The sequence below is a fragment of the Chenopodium quinoa genome, unplaced genomic scaffold (genome assembly GCF_001683475.1).
Source record: "Chenopodium quinoa cultivar QQ74 unplaced genomic scaffold, ASM168347v1, whole genome shotgun sequence".
Taxonomy (NCBI): domain Eukaryota; kingdom Viridiplantae; phylum Streptophyta; class Magnoliopsida; order Caryophyllales; family Amaranthaceae; genus Chenopodium; species Chenopodium quinoa.
In genome coordinates this window covers 1705975-1728732 of record NW_018742541.1, presented here as the reverse complement: position 1 = coordinate 1728732, position 22758 = coordinate 1705975, and the positions used below count along the sequence as shown (strand labels likewise).

Sequence of the window (22758 nt, the reverse complement as noted above, 5' to 3'; positions counted from 1 at the left end):
TACCTTTTTGTTGGTTTCCAAAGAAGGCCTTCCTGTCCCAAGAAGTGCTTTTCTGTTGCTTTACCAAACATGCCTTTCTGTCCCAATAAGCCAAGAACTCATCAGGGTAAAACATTGCCTTTTTGTTGCTTTCCCAAGCAGGCCTTCCTGTCCCCTGCCATTGAAAGTGCATGTGAAGCCGCTTAGCCTCCACATAGCCCACAAACGAGCTAGAACTCATCAGGGTAGAACATTGCCTTTTTGTTACTTTCCCAAGCAGGCCTTCCTGTCCCCTGCCCTTGGGAGTGCATGTGAAGCCGCTTAGCCTCCATATAGCCCACAGAGGTAGTCCTGAAGCTCCTGATTTCCCATACCAAGCTACTGAACAATAGAACATAATCAGATATCAACAAACCAACATTGATCTTTTGGTCCAAATTGATATGAAATTTCATGTGTGGGACCCTTCACACTATAACCACCACCAAATCGCCCGTATTTCTTGTTACTAGTATGGATTGTTATCGATATCACTTGATTATGTATTCCATGACCAGCACCACTTTCATAGGTCCCCGACAAACTCGTGATGTACTCACCCAAGCCTAATGTCATCTGCATTTTATCGCCAAAATAAAACAAAATACATTAGTATATATGTGAGAAATCGAAAAAATTTTAAACGATATGAAGGGAAGAAAAAATAAAAAACCATTTTAAAGTTGCTCCCGGTACGTTCACCGTACAAGTCCGATAACACTGATTTTCCATCCTCAACGTACTCAAATTGCAAAGATGTTATGTCGTTTTTTTCATAAGTGATGATAATTTTGTTTATCATACTCCGACCTTTGTCATCCCACGGTTCAATTTGGGAAATCACCTTTCAGCAATGGCCCAAAATTTAGAAGGTTTGTTGCAACAACATACATTGTTACGTATATTCACATCAATGATAAACCAAATAAAATTATAATAAAAGACAAAAATCAAACTGCAAATCTGATTATACAATATAATTCATTTGATGGTAAAACTAATCTATGAAGCATGAAGTCAAACAACATGAATGCTTCAAGTAAAACAAAGCAAATGCAAGTAAAAATGAATGTAAAACTGTAAAAGTATTTCATTTCCTATAATAATAATAGAATTTCAAATGAAAAAACACACATGATTTGAAGTTGAAATTTGTTTGACACATTGTAGTAAGAAACTTACCATTAGATTTTTTATTATCCTCCATATTTGGGAATTGGGATGGTTTGAAGTACTCGTACTAGAAATAGGAATGAATTAATTAACGTGGAAGTTAGGACTAAGACAGTTATATAGAAGATTGATGATTTCCAGTTTGGATGAAGTGTCGCCGTTTAGGATTTAATTTATAAGCGTGAGAGAGAAGCTTGCACAACAAGATCAAAGAACGAACTGGTTCTAAAGACAAAACACGGTGCCTTGTTTTGGCGATTTAAGAAGTATTTTTCACCAGAGCTGTATTGATGTCTATTTGGATTGTTATAACATGAATTTGGGCTTGAGTCAGTGCAACTTCCATAATAGTCACATCCACTGGTAGGCAAAGGAATCTTCACATTGTTCGCAACTTGGATAGATTTGCAGTACTTAAAACCTATAATTTGCCATTCTAATTGAATATAAGGAAGCTGAATACAAAAAATTTGAATCCCATGGATGTATTTTTTAAAACGTTATATCTCAATATTCACTTTATAGGGTTTGTATTTGGGGACTACGGAGTACTTGAAACGACACACACTCACATTACTTCATTTTTAAACATAATAATAATAATAAAATTAAAAAAACACTCTGACCCGACGGGTTAACCCGACCCGACCCAAATTTGACCTGCCAATTTTCGGGTTAAATGGGTTTGGGTCAAAATGGGTTTCGGGTTGAAAAATTGTTGTCAAAACCGAAAAATCGGGTCGGGTTTGGGTTGGGTTAACGGGTTAGGTCAAATTTTGACAAGTCTAATTACAACACGAAGCAAAGCGCATTGCGGGGTAAGCAGGTCAGGGGTTCAAAACCCTTTGTAGCTGCTGCGTTTTATGAATGATTAATAAGTAAAGCTTTTTTTAAAAAAAATCCATCATCAATTTCCCTCTCCTCACCTCATTGCTCGACATTCTCACTTCTCAGCTCATTCTTCTCTTCCCCATTCTTCTCTCAATTTTGCTAAAAACAAATCTAAATCGCCACAAATCTTCACATACTTACATTTGGAGCACTCCTCTTTGATTGTGTGGCAATTCTAGGGTAAGTCATTAGTTTAAATTACATTTCGATTAGAATATTCTAGGGTTCGAATTTTAAAATCAAATTGGGGGTTTTGCTTGTAGTTTGTTTTTACTCCATATTTTTGTGTGATTATGCTCTATGATGCTTGTGGATTATGTATATTGATATTTAAGTATGTTTAAGCTTATTTATCTTGGATTAGATGGCTTAAATAATTCAAGATTCCCTCCATTTGTGTGAAAATCTGTTCGAAATTATGGAGGAATTTTTCTTGAATTTTTTCTCAAATTTTGGCTTAGTTTTGATGCATGAGTGTTGGTGAATTGATCTTGGTAGTTTAAGCTTGGAATTTTGGCATGATTTATAGCTCAGTTGTGCTTAGAGAAAGGTTTGAAAACTGCCTGTTTTGGCCATAATTTCGCTCAATCTTGCTTGTTTATTGTTGTCAAAACATGCTTGAATTTTCTCACATATGTATGACAATTTGGCTTAAACTTGAGCAAAGTTATTAATGGTTGGAACCATGGTTTTCAATGCAATGATTTATGATAGTATTAAAACATTATTCTTTTGCCAAATTTACAATGTAATATGCTTAGGGAGTTGTCTTGGCCGAGTTATCTTGATACCTTGAGTTTGTTTCCATTGCAAGCTAACCTTAGAACATTATTCTTGATTGTATATGTATAAATTGTGCAAAGTGGTTATCTTGAATTTACTGAGGATTTGTGTTTGTAATACTTTAGAGGAAAAATACACCTAAATAAAGCTAAGGCTTTGTTGGTTCAATTCAATGAATTCATTTGTACAATATTATGTGACTCAATCTGCAATAAGAAAACAAAGTTGTCAGAATAATCCCCTGTTATTATCATCATGAAGAATAAAAGCATTTTGTCTTGTTCATATTTGCTTAATTTTGTTTCTGTTTGCTTGGTATCCTACTCTTTTCATACATGGTTTTTTTTGGGTGGGGGTGTGGGTTTGGCAATATAATGTTGCCCTAAGGTCCTTCTTTCTCTCTCTTATTCATTGGTCAATGTATGTTGTTCTTGTGTGTTCTGCTATTGTTTTTCGATCTGTTGCTACTGTTGTTCTGTTACTGTTATTGTTGTTGCTCTGTTCTGTTGTTGTTGTTGTTGTTGTTGTTGTTGTTGTTGTTGTTGTTATTTCCCTCCTCTTCAACTGTGCATTTGGCATTAGTAGTAGCCCCGATCAACTGAGCATTTGACTTACGAGAACAAATAAAGATTTTAGCAGCAATAGATTTGGTGAGAAGTGCTTTTGCATCTGAAACTGAGAGGGACATTTACACTGTAAGTTTTTACTTGTCAATTTTATATTATTTTCTTCGGAAAATTCTGAAGTGCCTTGTGTTTCGTTCTTGTGGGAGATGACTCTCGGAATGCTTTAAGACTGTTTTGCCTTGAATAAGATCATGTGATTGATGTAAAATGTGAGTATATATGGCTATTGTAGTACACCCATTATTTTTTTTATGCAAACAGGAAAAAGCATAAATTAATTAGTGTTTACAAGCTCTTTTAGGTACATATCTTCAATAAGTCCTAAAGGACTCACAATACAAGCAGTAGGTTCATTTACATTGATAGTAGAATTGTTCCTACATGATTTTGCCATTGCATCCGCCACTGCATTGGTGTTTCTGCTCCCATATTCAACTTTCAGCCTCATGTTTCTCCCAAGTAGCTCCCTGCATTTTCTTATCAAACCAGACAACTCACTATCATAGTGTACATCATCTGTGATTAGGTGAATAGCCACTTTACAATCAGAGGAGATCATGACATTAGACCAATTCTTATCCCTAATTAAACTTAGTCCCTCCTAAAGAGCCCATAGTTCAGCAGACATTGCAGAACTTTCCCATCTCTTGCATTGACTACCCAGTATCCATTCCCCTCTTGAATTCCTAACCACCATAGCAATCCCAGCAGGAGAGATCGTGTCTTTGAAAGAAGCATCAACATTCATTTTATACCAATTTTCATCAGGTAGATCCCACATTTGGTTTGGGTTCCCAAGTAAGTTGGCTATTGGTTGTGTTGCCTTAAACTCCACAGCTAGCCTCTTCGCTTCATTAGCTATTACTCTATTAGTACACCCAGTTAGGGTTTATAATTCACTAATTTGGATATGCTATAGTTAGGATCTAAGTTCACCAGTTAGTATTATGCTATGAATTGTCGACTTTAAATGAAATCGATCTCATTATGCTTTTTGTTGCCTTTATGATTATTCCTTTTCCCTTTCTCCTGATATTGCTGCTTATACTAAACTTCTCATTACTTGAAATTATCTTTATAGGAGTAGCATCATGTCTAAACTAGCGCGAGAGCATAATAGCTGCCCTTGGGGATCTCCACAGTGTGCGTTATCTGTGTGTATTTGGTTTAATGATGCTAAATCTAGGTTATTATACTCATCATAGTTGTGGAATTTGTATACAGGTGGATCAGCCCAAAAGCATGCTAGCAGCTCTTCTAGAACTCCCAAGCGTGCGTTTTCTGTCTATATCTGGTTTAATGATGCATAATCTAGGTCATTATACTTATCAAAGTTGTTGAATTTGTATACAGGGCGGGCATAAAGTTTATGTTGTTTGGGAGAGCAGAAATCCTGGAATCTATTATTCGCGGAAAGAATGTAATGAACAAGTCCAAGGATTCAGCAACAATTGCTATGAAGGGTATGATTCATATGAAGAAGCACTATCTGCCTATGAGAGCTCGTATGATTCTGATGTAAGTTTTTGCCGTCCTTTTTTTTTTTTGAAAGTTCATAAATTTCAATTTCTTTTACGGAGTATAACTGATCGCTTGTATGCAATTTTTTTGTTTAGTTACGTGATGCAGCCTCTAGGTGCCAAAATTGTGACTTGTTAATTCTAAGAGTTAAAATATTGTAAGCTAAAGTTGCATTATTATATGAGCAGCGTGCTATTACCTCATCACCCAAGAAGAAATCAGTTTATGATCACCTTGCCGAGTTGAGTGAACTGATTGAAAAAAAAGCAGTATTGGATCACTAGTGACTGGTAAGTATATGATTGGGTAAAATTATATATGAACAAATATTTGATCTTTATTACAATTTCTAATTCATTTGCAATTGTTCTGTTTTTAGGTGGTACTCACTCCACAATGCATGCGAATCAGAAGAGTGATATTGATTTTGAAGATGGAGCAGGCTGCTGTGCTGTTGTTCGGGTCTGTTTTTGCTTGATTGGGCTCGTTAATTAATCCTTTTTTTAGCTTAGTTGATTATGTGGGTTTTGTGTAGAAAATCTTGTGCCTTTTGAATGTACATTTTTCTAATTATCAGTATGGTAGTAAATAGTGTGGAATAATGTTGAAGAATTGCTTGAATATTATTTGACTGTGAGTGTAAACAATCTATTCATTGTAGTTCCAACATCAGCCCCGTGGTGGGCATTTCTGTATGGCGACATATTAAATTTGTTCAAATTGGCCCAGCCAAGCCCATTCTTGTTTTAGATTAGGCCCGGTCTGGCCCATTTGTCTCAGCCGGCCTGACCCGAATCCTGCCTGTTGAACAGGCCTAGACCTAATCCAAACATTTCACTTTTTAATTTTGGTTTCACAATTTGATAGTTGTGCCTGCAAAAAGCATTGTTTTAGTCAGAAATCAGGATTCTGAATTGATATGCCTAATTTCACAAAAAAGCAGATCAAGTCCATTGCATATTGTGCAATAATGAGAAATGTGTATATCATACTACTTGAAGCTTTCACCACAAATTTCTATATTAGAAAATAAAACTTGTGTACTAGTATATAAAATTATAAGGATGCCTAGAATTATCAATTATTTATTATTAACGATTTCACATAGCCCACAACCGAGCTCTTAATTTTGAGTATTCGAAATCCGTAATAAGTCGGATATAAGATTTAGGATATCAGATAATCGGAAGTCCGAAGGCAATATCCAAAATTAGTATCCAAAATTGGTATAAAATACCCCAAATTTGGATATTAGATATCCATTTATTTTCAGTTTGGATATCAGATATCGATGTAATTTTATGCATTTTTATTTCGAAAAGTCAAATTTTGGATATACGAGGTATCCGATCTGAATTTTTTCGGATATCAGATACTCGAAAAAATTCGAATCGACTACGGATATCTGATTTGCCAAATTTCGGATATTTGATCCGATCTCAACAAGTATTTAAAAAATTAAACTGATTTCCATTGGTATGCGACTTTTAAAATTCCCAAAAATAATCCACCATTATTAGTAGTTGTAGACTAGTTAGACATTGTGGTTATGTATTTTTGTTAAACTTAGATTATTGTAGCACCAAAAAATTAAAGATCTAAAAAAACCCCTCAAGAAATTAATTCACCCAACTACTAATCAAGTAGTGCTACTAATACAGTAATTCTATATTAATTTATGTGCATTACTATTAATTATACCCATATAAACAATTAGAGGGGAAAAAAGAAACATCGAAATCATCATTTTTTGAATTGGATCAAATCCCTAATTTAAAATAAAATGATCATATTAAAAAAACAGAACATTAAGAACTTTGAAATATATCCACACCCAAATCGTATATTTAGTGTTTAAAAACGTGACCAAAATTTATTTTATTTCCCGATTCCCACATATTTTTTTAGCTAGAATCTTTTGTTAAAAAAAATTCCCATGAGTTACCAAAACTAATTTACTACTGTATTTATTAATTGTGAAAATTTAAAGTACTTGGTTATATTGAACCTACTCATTATAATTTACTTAAGGATCTCGTTACTTCCCTATTTTTATAGTCTTCAAGTGTGGCATGTTGTATGCAAAAGGAACTGCGAAAGTAGGGTTCAACGATAGAATGAAACTAAGTTTACATTCAAGCCAAGGGAAGAACAACCCTTATCAGCATAACAGAAGTATTAAGTTTAAATTCAAGCCAAGGACAGAACAACCCTTGTCAGCATCATAATCTAGAATTCATTTAAAAAATTAAAGGGTTTTTCTAAGCTATACCCCTAAGGTATTCGAGTTTCTAAGGTGTACCCATGCTTTTTCAAGTTTCTAAGTTGTGCCCCCAACTTACTACCATTGATGAATGGTACCCACCTTGGGACTTCCACGTCACCTAAAGTTAACTATAAATTTAATAGAAAGATGATAAAAGTTAGGAAAATGGTAGGAGAAAGAAATCTTAACCACCGTAACCCTAATAATGAAAACTGAAGCCACGAAATCACACTCTCAAATAACATTTAAACAACTAATAAGGGTACATTTTAGTATTCATAAGGAGTTGAAGGGCACAACTTAGAAACTTGAAAAAGCATGGGTACACCTTAGAAACTCGAATACCTTAGGGGCATAGCTTAGAAAAACCCAAAATTAAAACAATATTAAGTTGGCAGCAAATAACATCATAATATAAGTCTCCTTAACATAATCCCATCCTCTCAATAACATAATCCCATCATAAACAAATAGGAAAAACTCCATGAACAAGCTCCAAATCACTCATCACCTGAAAACATCACTCATCACCTGAAAACATCACTCATCACCTGAAAGCCTCAACCTCCATGAACAAGCCCCAAATCACTCATCACCTGAAAACATCAACAATTCCTCAATCACTAATACAATAAAAATTCAAAATTCATTTAATTAACATAAAATCCAAGACTATGAATCCACGTAACATCAAAAGGTTGGTAGCAACAATACTGGTATGGGAAACCAGCAGCTGAAGCATTTCATGGGGTTAGGAGGCGGTAACATTAAATGAATTTGGTCTTTCAGCTGAAGCATTTCATGGGGTCACTGGGTTTTGGAACATCTTAACCTCCTCCCAAAAATTCTAAAGTCACAAATCTTTAACCATTTGAACCTGTTCCTCAACAATCCTACCTCATCCAAACCTGAACCGGATAGCAAGTGGGCAGTGGAATCAGACATACCACCTTTCTTCATTGAAGTGGATGGGGCCTTTGCCTCAAATTACTCTAGTGGCATTGCAGGTATTGTGACACACAGATCAGGGGCATTTAAAGGTTTTCCTATGAAATGTATTGGTATTGATGCTACTCATGTACACATACTATCTCTTTCTCTTTCCCTTATGTAATCAACATATGAACTAGGGTCTAAGTCCAAGGTCAAAGTCTAAGATCAAGTGTTGAGGACTAAGTCAAACTCTAAGGTCCAAGGGTCAAGTCAATGTAGACTAAGGTTAATTTCAACTAGGGTCAATGCATGTGGTTCAAACTAAGGTCTATAGATGATGTGAACTAAAAGATGACCATGACTACAAGAATGCAATGGATGTATTCTAAGGTCAAGAACTGTACACAAACAATTTCTTCTTATGGTCCAAGATCTAGAGCTTCAAAATACGATTTCGGCATAACATTTATAGTAACACCTAAATCAAGCATAGTAAAAATACCATGATCAAGAATTCAACATTTTCAATACAAAGCACGAAATAAGAATAATAATGGAAAAAATCCACATCTATTAAAGAAGACATAACATATGATATCAATCAAGAAGGCATAACATATGATATCAAATTCAAGAAGTTCATATGAAAAAATATCCGCATAATCAACACAAACATAGCACAACAGAAACACCCACAGCATCATTTGCATCACCCTCAGCAGTAGCAGCATCCTCAGCAAGCTGTGTTAGGCTCCTTCATCATAGTTTCGAGGACTGTCAGCTTCTTATCCTCCGACTCTTTCTCGTTAAGAAACTACACTACAGACAATGTGGTATTTTCTTTCAATAATTTATCGAAATGGTAGCTGGCATCAACCATCTCCTCATACGTGAAGTTATCATAATTGTTCTTTAAACTGAGCAGTTGACGCGCAACTTTGCGGCCTAGATCTTCTGAGCTACAAGAACTCAGACTCTTATTGCTGCTGGAACCAACTTCATCCCAAGATACCTCTAGCCCATTCTCAGGGTTCTCAGTGGGTTCATACGTACTGATCAAGCCAAGATTTGGGAACTGTGGCACAGGGCAACGACACTTTTGTTTTTCCTGCATAATAAATGTGAAACATCATAAATACTTCTTACATATGATAGTAACATAAAAATCTGCTGGAAATAATAATATCTCTTCTAACATTCCAAAGTACAACGATCAAAAATGCATAAACTGCTTTGCTCATGTCCTAAAACATTCAAGTAGGAGCTCTTAAATCTCAAATGGGAAGACACAACCGTAATGGAACTACTCCGTATTTAGAATACCCTGCACCTGTTAATTGTGAAGAATACTTTCTAAATAACGAGAAAGGCAGAAGTCTTTTTTTTTTTAGAATAAAAGGATTATATCACATTAGAATAAAAAGTCTTACAACAAGTGCCACAATAAAACAACAACTAACCACCAACAAAGCATCAACTAAACCAACAATAGGAACAACGAACCCATCTAAATAGAAACACAAAGCCAGTAGACCCAACAGAACGAAAAACACCATCCAAACAGACATCAATACAACTCTTGTAAAAAATTATGGATTTTGAAATGAAAGATGGATTCTTCCCCTTGTGGAAGACAAGTAAGGATTCTTTCAAATAGTTAGGTTTAGACATGATGTGGAGAATTCATGGATAGAAGAATAGGTTCCAAAATTGCGACTTGTTAATTCAAGTTTTTACATGAATCATAATGAATCCTTCCCCTGGTAAAGAGTATATCAGGGTTTCAATTTATTTACATGCATCATATTGAGAAGCTTGGAATTTTAGCTTCATGTAATTATTAGTTATTGTATCCTATTAAATAAATAATCATCAATAATCATTTCCATATCTATATACACACAAATTCCTGGATTATTATCAAGATAAGCTAAAAACCGGGCAATTTATTTACATTAGGAATTCATCCCAATAAATAACTGATAACTAACTATTTATTGATATCCCAATTAATAGTTAGTTATCAGTTATTTATTGGGATGAATAACTGATAACTAACTATTTATGGCAAAAACTATTGGTGGTTTATTGCCAATAAATAATTGATGATTATTTAAATTGGTGGATTATTTACATGTTATCAGTTATTTATTGGTGGTTTATTGCCAATAACATAAACTAATAATTCCTAATGTAAATAAATTGTCATAAATGAATAATCTATTGGTGGTAAACTAATAATTCCTAATGTAAATAAATTGCCAAAAATAAAGTACCATAAACTAATGGCAATAAACCACCAATAAACCACCAAAGATATTTAAATTGGCAATAACTATTGGTGTTTATTGCCAATAACATAAACTAATGGCAATAACTATAGGTGGTTTATTGCCAATATTGGCAATAAACCACCAACATTGATGATTATTTACTAGTTAGTTATCATTTATGGCAATAACTAAACCACCAATAGGAATAGTTATTTTTCGTTCTCGTTATTTAGACCATAAAGGATTACGTCAATAGATTTGACTTGACGCTCTTTCCCTTGCCCCTACCGCCATTGTCCTTGACTCTAGCGCCAAATGAGAAGATAAAAGGGGTGTTTGGTACTTATAGAGGAGTGCTACCAACAAGATTAATTTTAAAAACTATATTCTAGTGTACTTATAGGCCGTTGAAAAATGGTAGTCAAGTTGGATGACCGTTGTAAAATGGTAGCCAAATTATGAAGAAAATGATTAATTTAAAGTATTGTAGGATGTTCCAAGTCCGGGGGATGCCCCCTAAGTGGCCTTTCCCAATCCGTCCACTGATAGCCGATGGGTACGGGTTTAGGACCCTGTGCCCAACCCTCAAAGATTCAAAACGGATGATTTTGGGTCGGTTTCTCTTAATTCCTTTACTCTAGTTTTAAATTTTCTACTGTTTTTTAAGATAGTATGTATATATATGCATGTACATGTATATATATGTATATATATGTATGTATATATGCATGTACATGTATATATATGTATGTATATACTAGGACCCTTCAAATCATGTTTGAGCCTATGTTCAAACCAAACCCACTCCCTATTTGAGTAAGGCTGGAAGCCTGCCAAGTTCAGATAGGAGAATGCTTTCTCTAACCATTAAGGGAAAGGCTCGACGAAGGAAGGAAAGGGCTTTCGGAGATTGACTTATATATTCAAACTTAATAGTATATGCCAAGTAAACACATATTGATATATGTATATATATTTATGTAGATGAATAAGATTGACTACGTTCTTTGAGAAGCTCACGAAATTCCAGAAGTATGTGTTTAGAAGAATTTATGAAGCAACAAGATATAAAGGAAGAGTTGAACAAGTCCAAGTGCAAAGTGCAAACATTGAAATGGTTGAAGGAAAAATTAACTCTCCACATTTCCTGATCATGTTTGAAGACGTTCATCGAAAACTCAAAGATCTAATCTGTATCCAGCAGAGACAAGTAAAAGATCCTACGGAAGCAAAAGCTTATGGATTTTACTTTTTATAAGGAACATGAATTTGGGCTTGAGATTTGTCTTTAACACCATCCGATTGGTTTCATCTTTCATATCAGGGTCCAAGTCAATACAGCTCTGGTAAAAAATCAATCAGGGTCCAAGTTTATATCATAAAATAATGTGACATGTAAGCTTTTTTTATTATTATTAATCTTTATTTTATTAAACCGGTCCAAAAACATGGACCAGGCCAGTTTGGACCCATTTTCAATTTTTCTATACTTTTTAATAGTTTTTATTATATTATGAGAAAAAATAAAAATTAAATATAAGAAAAATGACTATTTAATGCCCATTTTGAATGGCTAACATGAAATAATGTATAATATAAAAATATTTGTATCATATTGAACTTAAAATTAAAAAAAAAACAGAAGAACCAAATGGTTTTACAACTATATAAGTTCTTTAAAAAAAAACAGCTCACTGGCTGGGTGTGAACAAAACTTTCGGACGTCGTTCACGAGAGCTTCTCCGAGGACCCCCCGCCTGTGAATAATCCCGACGTTGACGTTGACGACGAGGAGGAGAAGGACAAGGAGAAGGAGAAGGATTGTCATCATGGAATTCATAAACACACATTTTTTTATCCCACAATATAAGCTCCCGCTTATACGACTCAAAATAATCGTGCCTGTTAAAGCCACGATTATCCACAAATCATACACGATGATTAAATATAGTGAGCTTGTCCCTATGCATGACTGGGTCGAGTTCGTAGCCTCCAAATTGTTTTGTAACAAGATGTGGTTTATGATGAACCACAAAGTTGTTACAAAATATCGGGCCAAGTCGTGTAACGAACCATTTATCTTCTTTCAGCTCATCTGGAAGCACCCAATTGGCTAGGGTGTCCAGCAAATTTCCTGTCAATAAAACATCAAATACAACATCAAAACCAAAAAAATTTAATGAATTCATTGGTACAAATTCAATGAATTCATTGGTAAAATATTGAGTCACATAATATTGTTAACTTTGCTTTTGTTCTCTGTTGGTGTTTTATCTTCACTCTTTCCTCTTATCAATAATTTTTTTATGGTTTCTTCTCTACACTCTTTCCTACAAGTACGAAGTATTTCCCAACATAAAGATAAAAATTGGTAGAAAAGCCACCCAAGGCTACATGCCTACATTCATATTTTCATTTAAACTTCTTAAATTGTACTCCATTTTTCGAATACTCCTCAGACTTTCCTTTACCCTAAAAAGCATTTTCCATCCCCAACTAGCATTAGTGGGAGCGTTATGTTTTGAGGGGCAATACTTGAATAACTATTGCATTGTGATTGAATCTTGCTTGTTATGTCTTTTTCTATATGTCTTGTGCCTGTTTGAGTGGACTCTTGTTGACAAGAATACGAGATAATGCAGGCTTATATTGGAAGGTTGCTGGAGGGCATTACGATGATGCAAAATTAGCTAAGATGATGCATTGCTGCTTGAATTCTGGTATTGCCACAAAAGTGAAGGTATTTACTTTAGCAGTTTTAAATCGCTTTTAATGTGCTGGGTGGTTTCTTCTAATAAATTGGGATAATTTTTTACTGCTTATTTTGAATAATGAATAATAGGACTAATGCCTTTTAGATTAGTCAAATATTTGCAGAAGGTGAGTACTCTAATCAGTTTATGTGGTTTCTATCCCCCTTTCTTGTTTGAAGCTTTGTGCGTTGTTGAATTCTATTATGGTTCTGTTATGCTAGGCATTATTTTGCAAAGATGGAAACATATGCTGGCGTTTGTGCTATATTTTAATGATCTTACATATGTGGCTCTTGAGTCAAGTTTATTATATATTATCATCTCTAGTTTTGAATATTGTTGCTTTCTTCTGAACCGCTCAAGAGTATAGTGATCATTGATCAGTTTTTTAATTTCTTGCTTTAATTTGTGTTAGTGAACTTGAGAGCCATACATTAACTTGAACTTTTCTACAATTATTTGATTTTAAACTCATAAATTACTCTGACCATCTAAGTTTTTATGAATAATATGATTTTGTTGTTTTTGATATTTTTTTTAAGTAGGTGATCATTGTAATATATTCAGTGTATGCTTTTGCTTGGTGTGAAATATCCTTTAAAGTGATTATGTTTTGAGGGATAATAATACCATCTTACTTGTGTGATCAATCCTGTTTGTTTGATTGGTTGCTTAACAAAGATACAATAGAGTGTTTTTACTTATTTGTTATGCGTTCTATTTGTTGTGTAGTGGGTTAGCTTTTTTTCTTTGAGAAACATAGTGTTTTCTTTAGATTTCTGTTTGTTGAGTGGTGCCTGTTGTTGGGTTTCATCTTCTGGAGTATTAGTATCCTTTTAATTACTATCAAGTTTGTATAACAAAATGTTTGCTTTCTTGAAGGTATACATAATTACTATGTCCTAGGACAACTGAAAGCAAACATATTGTTATACCTTGATACATAAAAATACCTTCTGGAGTATTAGTTATTGTCAAATTGTTCAAATCATCAAATGGTTATTTGCGAATTGAATTCTGATATTAAGTTTGTGATATAGGCAGCAGCAATGATTTGTACTGAACCACACCCTCTCATAGTCGTGGAAGAGGTTGAACCCGTGGAAGAGGCTATGGTAGACTCTCGAATTTGCTATGATGGAACCTATGTTGCTGCCGCTATTGGAAACTATGCTGCTACTACTCACTTTGATCCTTAATTGTTTAGAACTTCTGTTTAATTTGTTGTTCAGATTGGACTTTATCGTGTTTGTTGAGATTTATGTTGTAAACAATATTGTGTTTTTTAGACTTGTAGACTTGTTATTTTAGTATTATAACTGTTGTTAGACTTGTGTTTGTTTATGATTCTGAACTTTTGATTTAGTATCAAAAATAAAAAATATTGGAGCATAATTTGGCCTAATGTGTTTTCTCTGTTGAGAAGAAAGTTAGCTTATTTGGTTAAACAGGTCGGGTTCAAGTCAAGGTTTATTGTTGGGTAAGGTTCAAGTCAAGGCTCTTGACCCATTTAGTTAAATAGGTCGAGTTCAGGTCAGGGGTATATAACCCGTTTATTACCGTAGCTCATGACTACAATCTTACGCGAACTTCACAATCAAAATAATATTCAAGCAATTCTTCAACATTATTCCACACTACATACTACCATACTGATAATTAGAAAAATTTACATTCAAAAGGCACAAGCTTTTCTACACAAAACCCACATAATCATCTAAGCTAAAAAAAGATTAATTAACGAGCCCAATCAAGCAAAAACAGACCCGAACAGCAGCACATCAGCCTGCTCCATCTTCAAAATCAATATCACTCTTCTGATTCCGCATGCATTGCGAGTGAGTGCCACCCAAAAATAGAACAATTGCAAATGAATTAGAAATTGGAATAAAGATCAAATCTTTGTTCATATATACTTTTACCCAATCATATACTTACCAGTCACTAGTGATCCAATACTGCTTTTTTTTTTTTCAATCAGTTCACTCAACTCGGCAAGGTGATCATAAACTAATTTCTTCTTGGGTGATGAGGTAATAACACGCTGCTCATATAATGATGCAACTTTAGCTTCCAAGATTTTAACTCTTAGCATTAACAAGTCGCAATTTTGGCACTTAGGGGCTGCATCACGTAACTAAACAAAAAAATTGCATACAAGCGATCAGTTATACTCCGTAAAAGAAATTGAAATTTATGAAATTTCAAAAAAAAAGGACGGCAAAAACTTACATCAGAATCATACGAGCTCTCATAAGCAGCTAGTGCTTCTTCATATGAATCATACCCTTTATAGCAATTGTTGCTGAATCCTTGGACTTGTTCATTACATTCTTTCCACGAATAATAGATTCTAGGATTTCTGCCCTCCTAAACAACATAGACTTTATGCCCCCCTGTATACAAATTCCACAACTTTGATGAGTATAATGACCTAGATTATGCATCATTAAACCAGATATAGATAGAAAACACACTCTTGGGAGTTCTAGAAGAGCTGCTAGCATGCTTTTGGGCTGATCCACTTGTATACAAATTCCAACACTATATTGAGTATAATGACCTAGATTTAGCATCATTAAACCAAATACACACAGATAACGCACAATGTGGAGATCCCCAAGGGCTGCTATTATGCTCTCGCGCTGGTTTAATTTAGACATGATGCTACTCTTATAAAGATAATTTCAAGTAATGTGAAGTTTAGTATAAGCATCAATATCAGGAGAAAGGGAAAAGGAATAATCATAAAGGCAACAAAAAGCATAATGAGATCGACAATTCATAGCATAATACTAACCGGTGAACTTAGATCCTAACTATAGCAAATCCAAATTAGTGAATTATAAACCCTAACTAGGTGTACTACTAGAGTAATAGCTAATGAAGCGAAGAGGCTAGCTATGGAGTTTAAGGCAGCACAACCAATAGCCAACTTACTTGGGAACCCAAACCAAATGTGGGATCCACCTTATGAAAATTGGTATAAAATGAATGTTGATGCTTCTTTCAAAGATAGGATCTCTCCTGCTGGGATTGCTATGGTGGTTAGGAATTCAAGAGGGGAATGGATAATGGGTGGTCAATGCAAGAGATGGGCAAATTCTGCAATGTCTGCTGAACTATGGGCTCTTTGGGAGGGACTAAGTTTAATTATGGATAAGAATTGGTCTAATGTCATGATCTCCTCTGATTGTAAAGTGGCTATTCACCTAATCGCATATGATGTACACTATGATAGTGAGCTGTCTGGTTTGATAAGAACATGCAGGGAGCTGCTTAGGAGAAACATGAGGCTGAAAGTTGAATATGGGAGCAGAAACACCAATGTAGTGGCGGATGCAATGGCAAAATCATGTAGGCACAATTCTACTATCAATGTAAATGAATATACTGCTTGTATTGTGAGTCCTTCAGGACTTCTTGAAGAGCTGTACCTAAAAGAGCTTGTAAACACTAATTAATTTATGCTTTTTCCTGTTTGCATAAAAAAAAAAAACTGGGTGTACTACAATAGCCATATATGCTCACATTTTACATCAATCACATGATCTTATTCAAGGAAAAATAGTCTTAAAGCATTTCGAGAGTCATCTCCCACAAGAACGAAACACAAGGCACTTCAGAATTTTCCGAAGAAAATAATATAAAATTGACAAGTAAAAACTTACAGTGTAAATGTCCCTCCCAGTTGCAGATGCAAAAGCACTTCTCACCAAATCTATTGCTGCTACTACTAATGCCAAATGCACAGTTGAAGAGGAGGGAAATAACAACAACGACGACGACAACAACAACAACAATAACAACAACAACAACAACAACAGAACAGAGCAACAACAATAACAGTAATAGAACAACAGTAGAAACAGATCGAAAAACAACAGCAGAACACACAAGAACAAAATACATTGACCAATGAATAAGAGAGAGATAAAAGGACCTTAGGGCAACATTGCCAAACCCACACCCCCACCCATAAAAAACCATGTATGAAAAGAGTAGGATACCAAGCAAACATAAACAAAATTAATCCAATATGAATAAAACAAAATGCTTTTATTCTTCATGATAATAATAACAAGGGACTATTCTAACAACTTTGTTTTCTTATTACAGATTGAGTCACATAATATTGTACCAATGAATTCATTGAATTGAACCGTCAAAGCCTTAGCTTTATTTAGGTGTATTTTTCCTCTAAAATATTACAAACACAAATCCTTAATAAATTCAAGATAACCACTTTGCACAATTTATACATATACAATCAAGAATAATGTTCTAAGGTTAGCTTGCAATGGAAACAAACTCAAGGTATCAAGATAACTCGGCCAAGACAACTCCCTAAGCATATTACATTGTAAGTTTGGCAAAAGAATAATGTTTTAATACTATCATAAATCATTGCAATGAAAACCATGGTTCCAACCATTAATAACTTTTCTCAAGTTTAAGCCAAATTGTCATACATATGTGAGAAAATTCAAGCATGTTTTGACAACAATAAACAAGCAAGATTGAGCGAAATTATGGCAAAAACAGGCAGTTTTCAAACCTTTCTCTAAGCACAACTGAGCAATAAATCATGCCAAAATTCCAAGCTTAAACTACCAAGATCAATTCACCAACACTAATGCATCAAAACTAAGCCAAAATTTAAGAAAAAATTCAAGAAAAATTCCTCCATAATTTCGAACAGATTTTCGCACAAATGGAGGGAATCTCGACTTATTTAAGCAATCTAATCCAAGATAAATAAGCTTAAACATACTTAAATATCAATATACATAATCCACATGCATCATAGAGCATAATCACGCAAAAATATTGAGCAAAAACAAACTACAAGCAAAACCCCAATTTGATTTTAAAATTCAAACCCTAGAATATTCCAATCGAAATGCAATTTAAACTAATGACTTACCCTAGAATTGCCACACAATCAAAGAGGAGTGCTCCAAACGTAAGTATGTGAAGATTTGTGGCGATTTGGATTGAAGTTTTTGGCAAAATTGAGAGAATAATGGGGAAAAGAAGAATGATATGAGAAGTGAGAATGTCGAGCAATGAGGTGAGGAGAGGGAAATTGCTTATGGCTTTTTTTTAAAAAAACTTTACTTATTAATCATTCATAAAACGCAACAGCTACAAGGGTTTCGAACCCCTGACCTGCTTACCCCGCAATACGATTTGCTTCGTGTTGTAGTTAGACCTGTCAAAATTTGACCTAACCCGTTGACCCAACCAAAACCCGACCCGTTTTTTTGGTTTTGACAACAATTTTTCAACTCGAAACCCATTTTGACCCCAACCCATTTAACCCGAAAATTGGCATGTCAAATTTGGGTCGGGTCGGGTCGGGTTAACCCGTCGGGTCAGAGTGCTTTTTTAATTTTATTATTATTATGTTTAAAAATGTAACAATGTGAGTGTGTGCCGTTTCAAGTACTCTATAGTCCCCAAATACAAACCCTATAAAGTGAATATTGAGGTATAACGTTTTAAAAAATACATCCATGGGATTCAAATTTTTTGTATTCAGCTTTCTTATATTCAATTGGAATGGCAAATTATAGGTTTTAAGTACTGCAAATCTATCCAAGTTGCGAACAATGTGAAGATTCCTTTGCCTACCAGTGGATGTGACTGTTATGGAAGCTGCACTGACCCAAAGATTTGTGCTTGTGCCCGGCTCAATTGTTCAGACTTTCCATATTAACTTGTAACTGAATATATGTTACAAGAATAACCACCATTAAAAGCTCATAAAAAAGGGGGTTACTAGTTGATAAAAATTAACTCTCATAACATCCAAAGAAATAAATAAGGCTTTAAAACAAGAAATAATTGATATTTTGATAAATCATTAGTACAAAAACCCCCCTAATTAGGATCCGATTTTTAGGGGGGTATAGGATCCGGTTTTCAACCGGATCCTTTGGAGACGTGGCCTTTGAAAAAATAAGCAAAGGATCCGGTTGTGAACCGGATCCTTTTATGGGGTAGAACCGAACACTCTGATTCCTACAAAGAATGAAAAAGTTATTCACAACTACAAAAAAAAAGGGTGAAGGATTGTTTTAAATCTTTGGGTTATGACTCTGTCTGCAATTTTATATACTAGTATATAAAATTATAAGGGTGACATAACCCAAGGATTATTTTAAATCTTTGGGTTATGTCACCCTTATAATTTTATATACTAGTACACAGGTTTAATTTTCTAATACAAAAAATTTATTGTGAAATCTTCAAGGAGTATGATATACACATTTCTCATTATTGTACAATATGCAATGGACTTGATCTGCTTTTTGGTGAAATCAGTCATATCAATTCAGAATCCTGATTTTTTACTAAAACAGAGGGGCTTTTAGCTTTTTAACATATCATATTACACAAAGATTCCTGCATATATCCATGCCTTTAATTCAGAATCCTCAATGTAAATTTATTTTATATATAAATTTTAGGCAAAATTGGCCTCAACACTCTGAACTTTGGCTTGGGTGCACTCAGCACCCTAAACTAAGAAAAATAGTCAAAGCACCCTAAAGTATTAGCATGGGTGCACTTAGCACCATACAAGAAATTCCCGGCCAAAAGTGGCCGGATTCCGGCGCCTTTTTTTTTTAATAAAAAAATGTTTTTTTTATTTTTTTTATTTTCTTCTTCTTCTTCTTCTTCTTCTTCTTCTTCTTATTATTATTATTATTATTATTATTATTATTATTATTATTATTATTATTATTATTATTATTATTATTATTATTATTATTATTATTATTATTATTATTATTATTATTATTATTATTATTATTATTATTATTATTATTATTATTATTATTATTATTATTATTATTATTATTATTATTATTATTATTATTATTATTATTATTATTATTATTATTATTATTATTATTATTATTATATCTCAAAAACAAAAGTCATACAACCTACAATAAATTAGTGGGAAGCCGAGATACAATCTGGCCCCCCACTCCTCTAGCTATTGCAAAATCCTACCCTAGTGAAGATATGAGCTGCAGCACGAGCCCCAATGTCTTGCGTTGTTGAGAACCTCTGAATTCGCTTCAGAAACGCAACAACCTCTTTCTCTAATTCCCCAAGCGAAGAAAAGGAGAAGGGAATGAAACCATATCCAATCGCCTCACATCTAGCCTCATACTTAACCCGCTTCCGATGAGCTGCATCAGCCACAACCCGCCCAGGAATGAAGTCAAATAGCCTTGACTGTGTCAAAGGAGAAGACCCTGTCAAATCAACACAGACATCGCGACCACAATCCCATGAATAAAGTAACACATCCGCGGGTCTGAGGGCCTCGTCGTTCCCTCCAACCAACCCAATGTCAACCTCTTTTCTCGCTGAAATCCCAGAACGATAGTAAACATCAACAAGGGTATCCCGAACAACATTATGCCGATGTTTAATACCCACAATACCAGCACAAGACACCGCATGATCACCAAAAATATCTCCAGTAAAAACCCTCGAACAAGCAGAGCACAACGTCGAGATAGAGAACAATGGAACACCCAACCGATAGGACAACACACAGCGATAAGTCTTGGCGTTCATCGTCTGACCCAACCCTGAAATAGGAACCGCCCGAAGCCAAGTAGAGGTGTGATCACCCTGCTGTGATTTCCATAATGCTGATTGTCGAGGAGTTAAAGAATAAGCAGATTCTGCAGAAGCGGTAACCTTTGTGAAATATATATCTGCCAATTTCTTCATGAGTTTAGGGGCAGCAACCTCAGTAGGATTACTCAAAATGTCAGACTCCACTTTTCCATTAAACAGACTCAACGCACCCTCAAAGGCTCGTCCAAGACCAACAATGCCAGCATGCCGAAGAAGTTGTGTCTGCAACCCAGCTGACTGTAACCGAGAAGCAAGAAAAGCATAGTGACGAACATCACCTGTAGAATAAACACCAAGCCCTCCAAACGCAAATGGTAAGGTGGCAAGTCTCCACTGCCAATCACCAAACCCAGGCCCCGAAGCAGTAACAATACGCTCCAAGGAAGATCGAAGAGCAGTATCAAAAGTGCGCTGAGCCACCTCAAATAGGAGGACAAGTACGTAATGCAAAGTAGAGTTTTGAAACTCCAGTACATGCCCTAAGTAACAACAGCTCACACTGAGGATCATCGAGCATAGCGACCTTATCCATAAGGGCAATGGTCTTGGTCATCCTCTGCATCACAAGCTCACCACTAAAACCAGAATCGGAACTAGCGGGACCTCCAAGTAACCCAACACCACGCAAAGGTCGAGCAATATTAGGTGGAAAGACACCCACCAGCCTGCTTCGAGGGTCTTCTGTAGGCCAGAAAACTTCAGTTTTTTCCACATTAAGACATAACCCAGAACGAGGTCCTTCCTCCATAATCAACTGCAGAACTTGCCCTACCACCAAAGTGTCACCAATAATCGTGCCGTCATCTAAATACCAAGCCTGAAGACATACATTAAAAGTCTCTCTGATTTTTCACACCAGGGGTTGTAAAACCAAAGAAAAAAGCAAAGGACCAAGGGGATCACCCTGATGCACCCCTTGAGATGACCATAAGGTATGGTCCCCATAATACAACCTGGCTGGATTAGAATAGAAGAATTCTACCCATCGCGAAATGCCCGGACAACGACGACGTACCTCACGTAACATGACCGAGCGATCAACCAGATAGAAAGTATTTTGAAAATCCACCAACAACATAGATAGACCAACATCAGAACCACGGTCCTCAATCAACCGATTCACCGCATGAAGAATTGCCTCACCACCTGAAGAAACCCCAACACCAAATTGAAGGCCATCAAAGTAACTCCCTAAAGACTGACCAACCATAACAGCACCCACCTTTGAAACGAGACGCCTCCAAACCATACCCACAGCAATAGGACGGATACCACCACCGGGCTTGACAAGTGGCATAAGAGGAGCACGAGCAATGTACTCTCCTAATTCCATAGGAAATCTCCCAGCTAAAAAGAGATTAACCACCCCAGTAATAGATTTAACCAACTCATCTGAGACTGCCACAGCTGCACCACTCAAGCAATCCATAAGATGTTGAGCACGCAAACCATCCCTACCACATGATGTGCCACGAGGGAAACTCCTAATCCGATCCAAAACAACGGCAGAAGTCGTAACGAGATGAAGGTGATCAATAGGTATATAAGGCAAGGATGGAGCTGGAGATGAAGGGTGCTTTGACTGTAAATCTGCAAGAGTGGCGTCATTATAAGGTTCAACGCCTGAAGAAGAAAGAACCCGAACTGCAGCAGTGTAATGGCCATCGCAAATCTTCCTACGACACTGCTTAATATTACGTTCTTCCAAATCAATGTCCTCATCATCAACCGACGATAAAGAAGGAGAATCCTCTGCCAAAATTTCCCTCACAAGCTGCAAATTAACACCCGCTACACTCCAAGAACAAATAGCACGGGAAATACTCTCTTCTTGATGCCGACGTCTTACC

The 22758-nt window shown here is 35.4% G+C and overlaps 1 protein-coding gene across 1 annotated transcript; it reads left to right on the top strand.

Moving 5' to 3' along the window:
- Positions 1 to 16140: 16140 nt before the first annotated feature.
- Positions 16141 to 16701, top strand: LOC110720228. The gene has a single exon (XM_021899233.1). The coding sequence runs from the start codon at positions 16141 to 16143 to the stop codon at positions 16699 to 16701; it is 561 nt and encodes a 186-aa protein (XP_021754925.1).
- The last annotated feature ends 6057 nt before the right edge of the window (positions 16702 to 22758 follow it).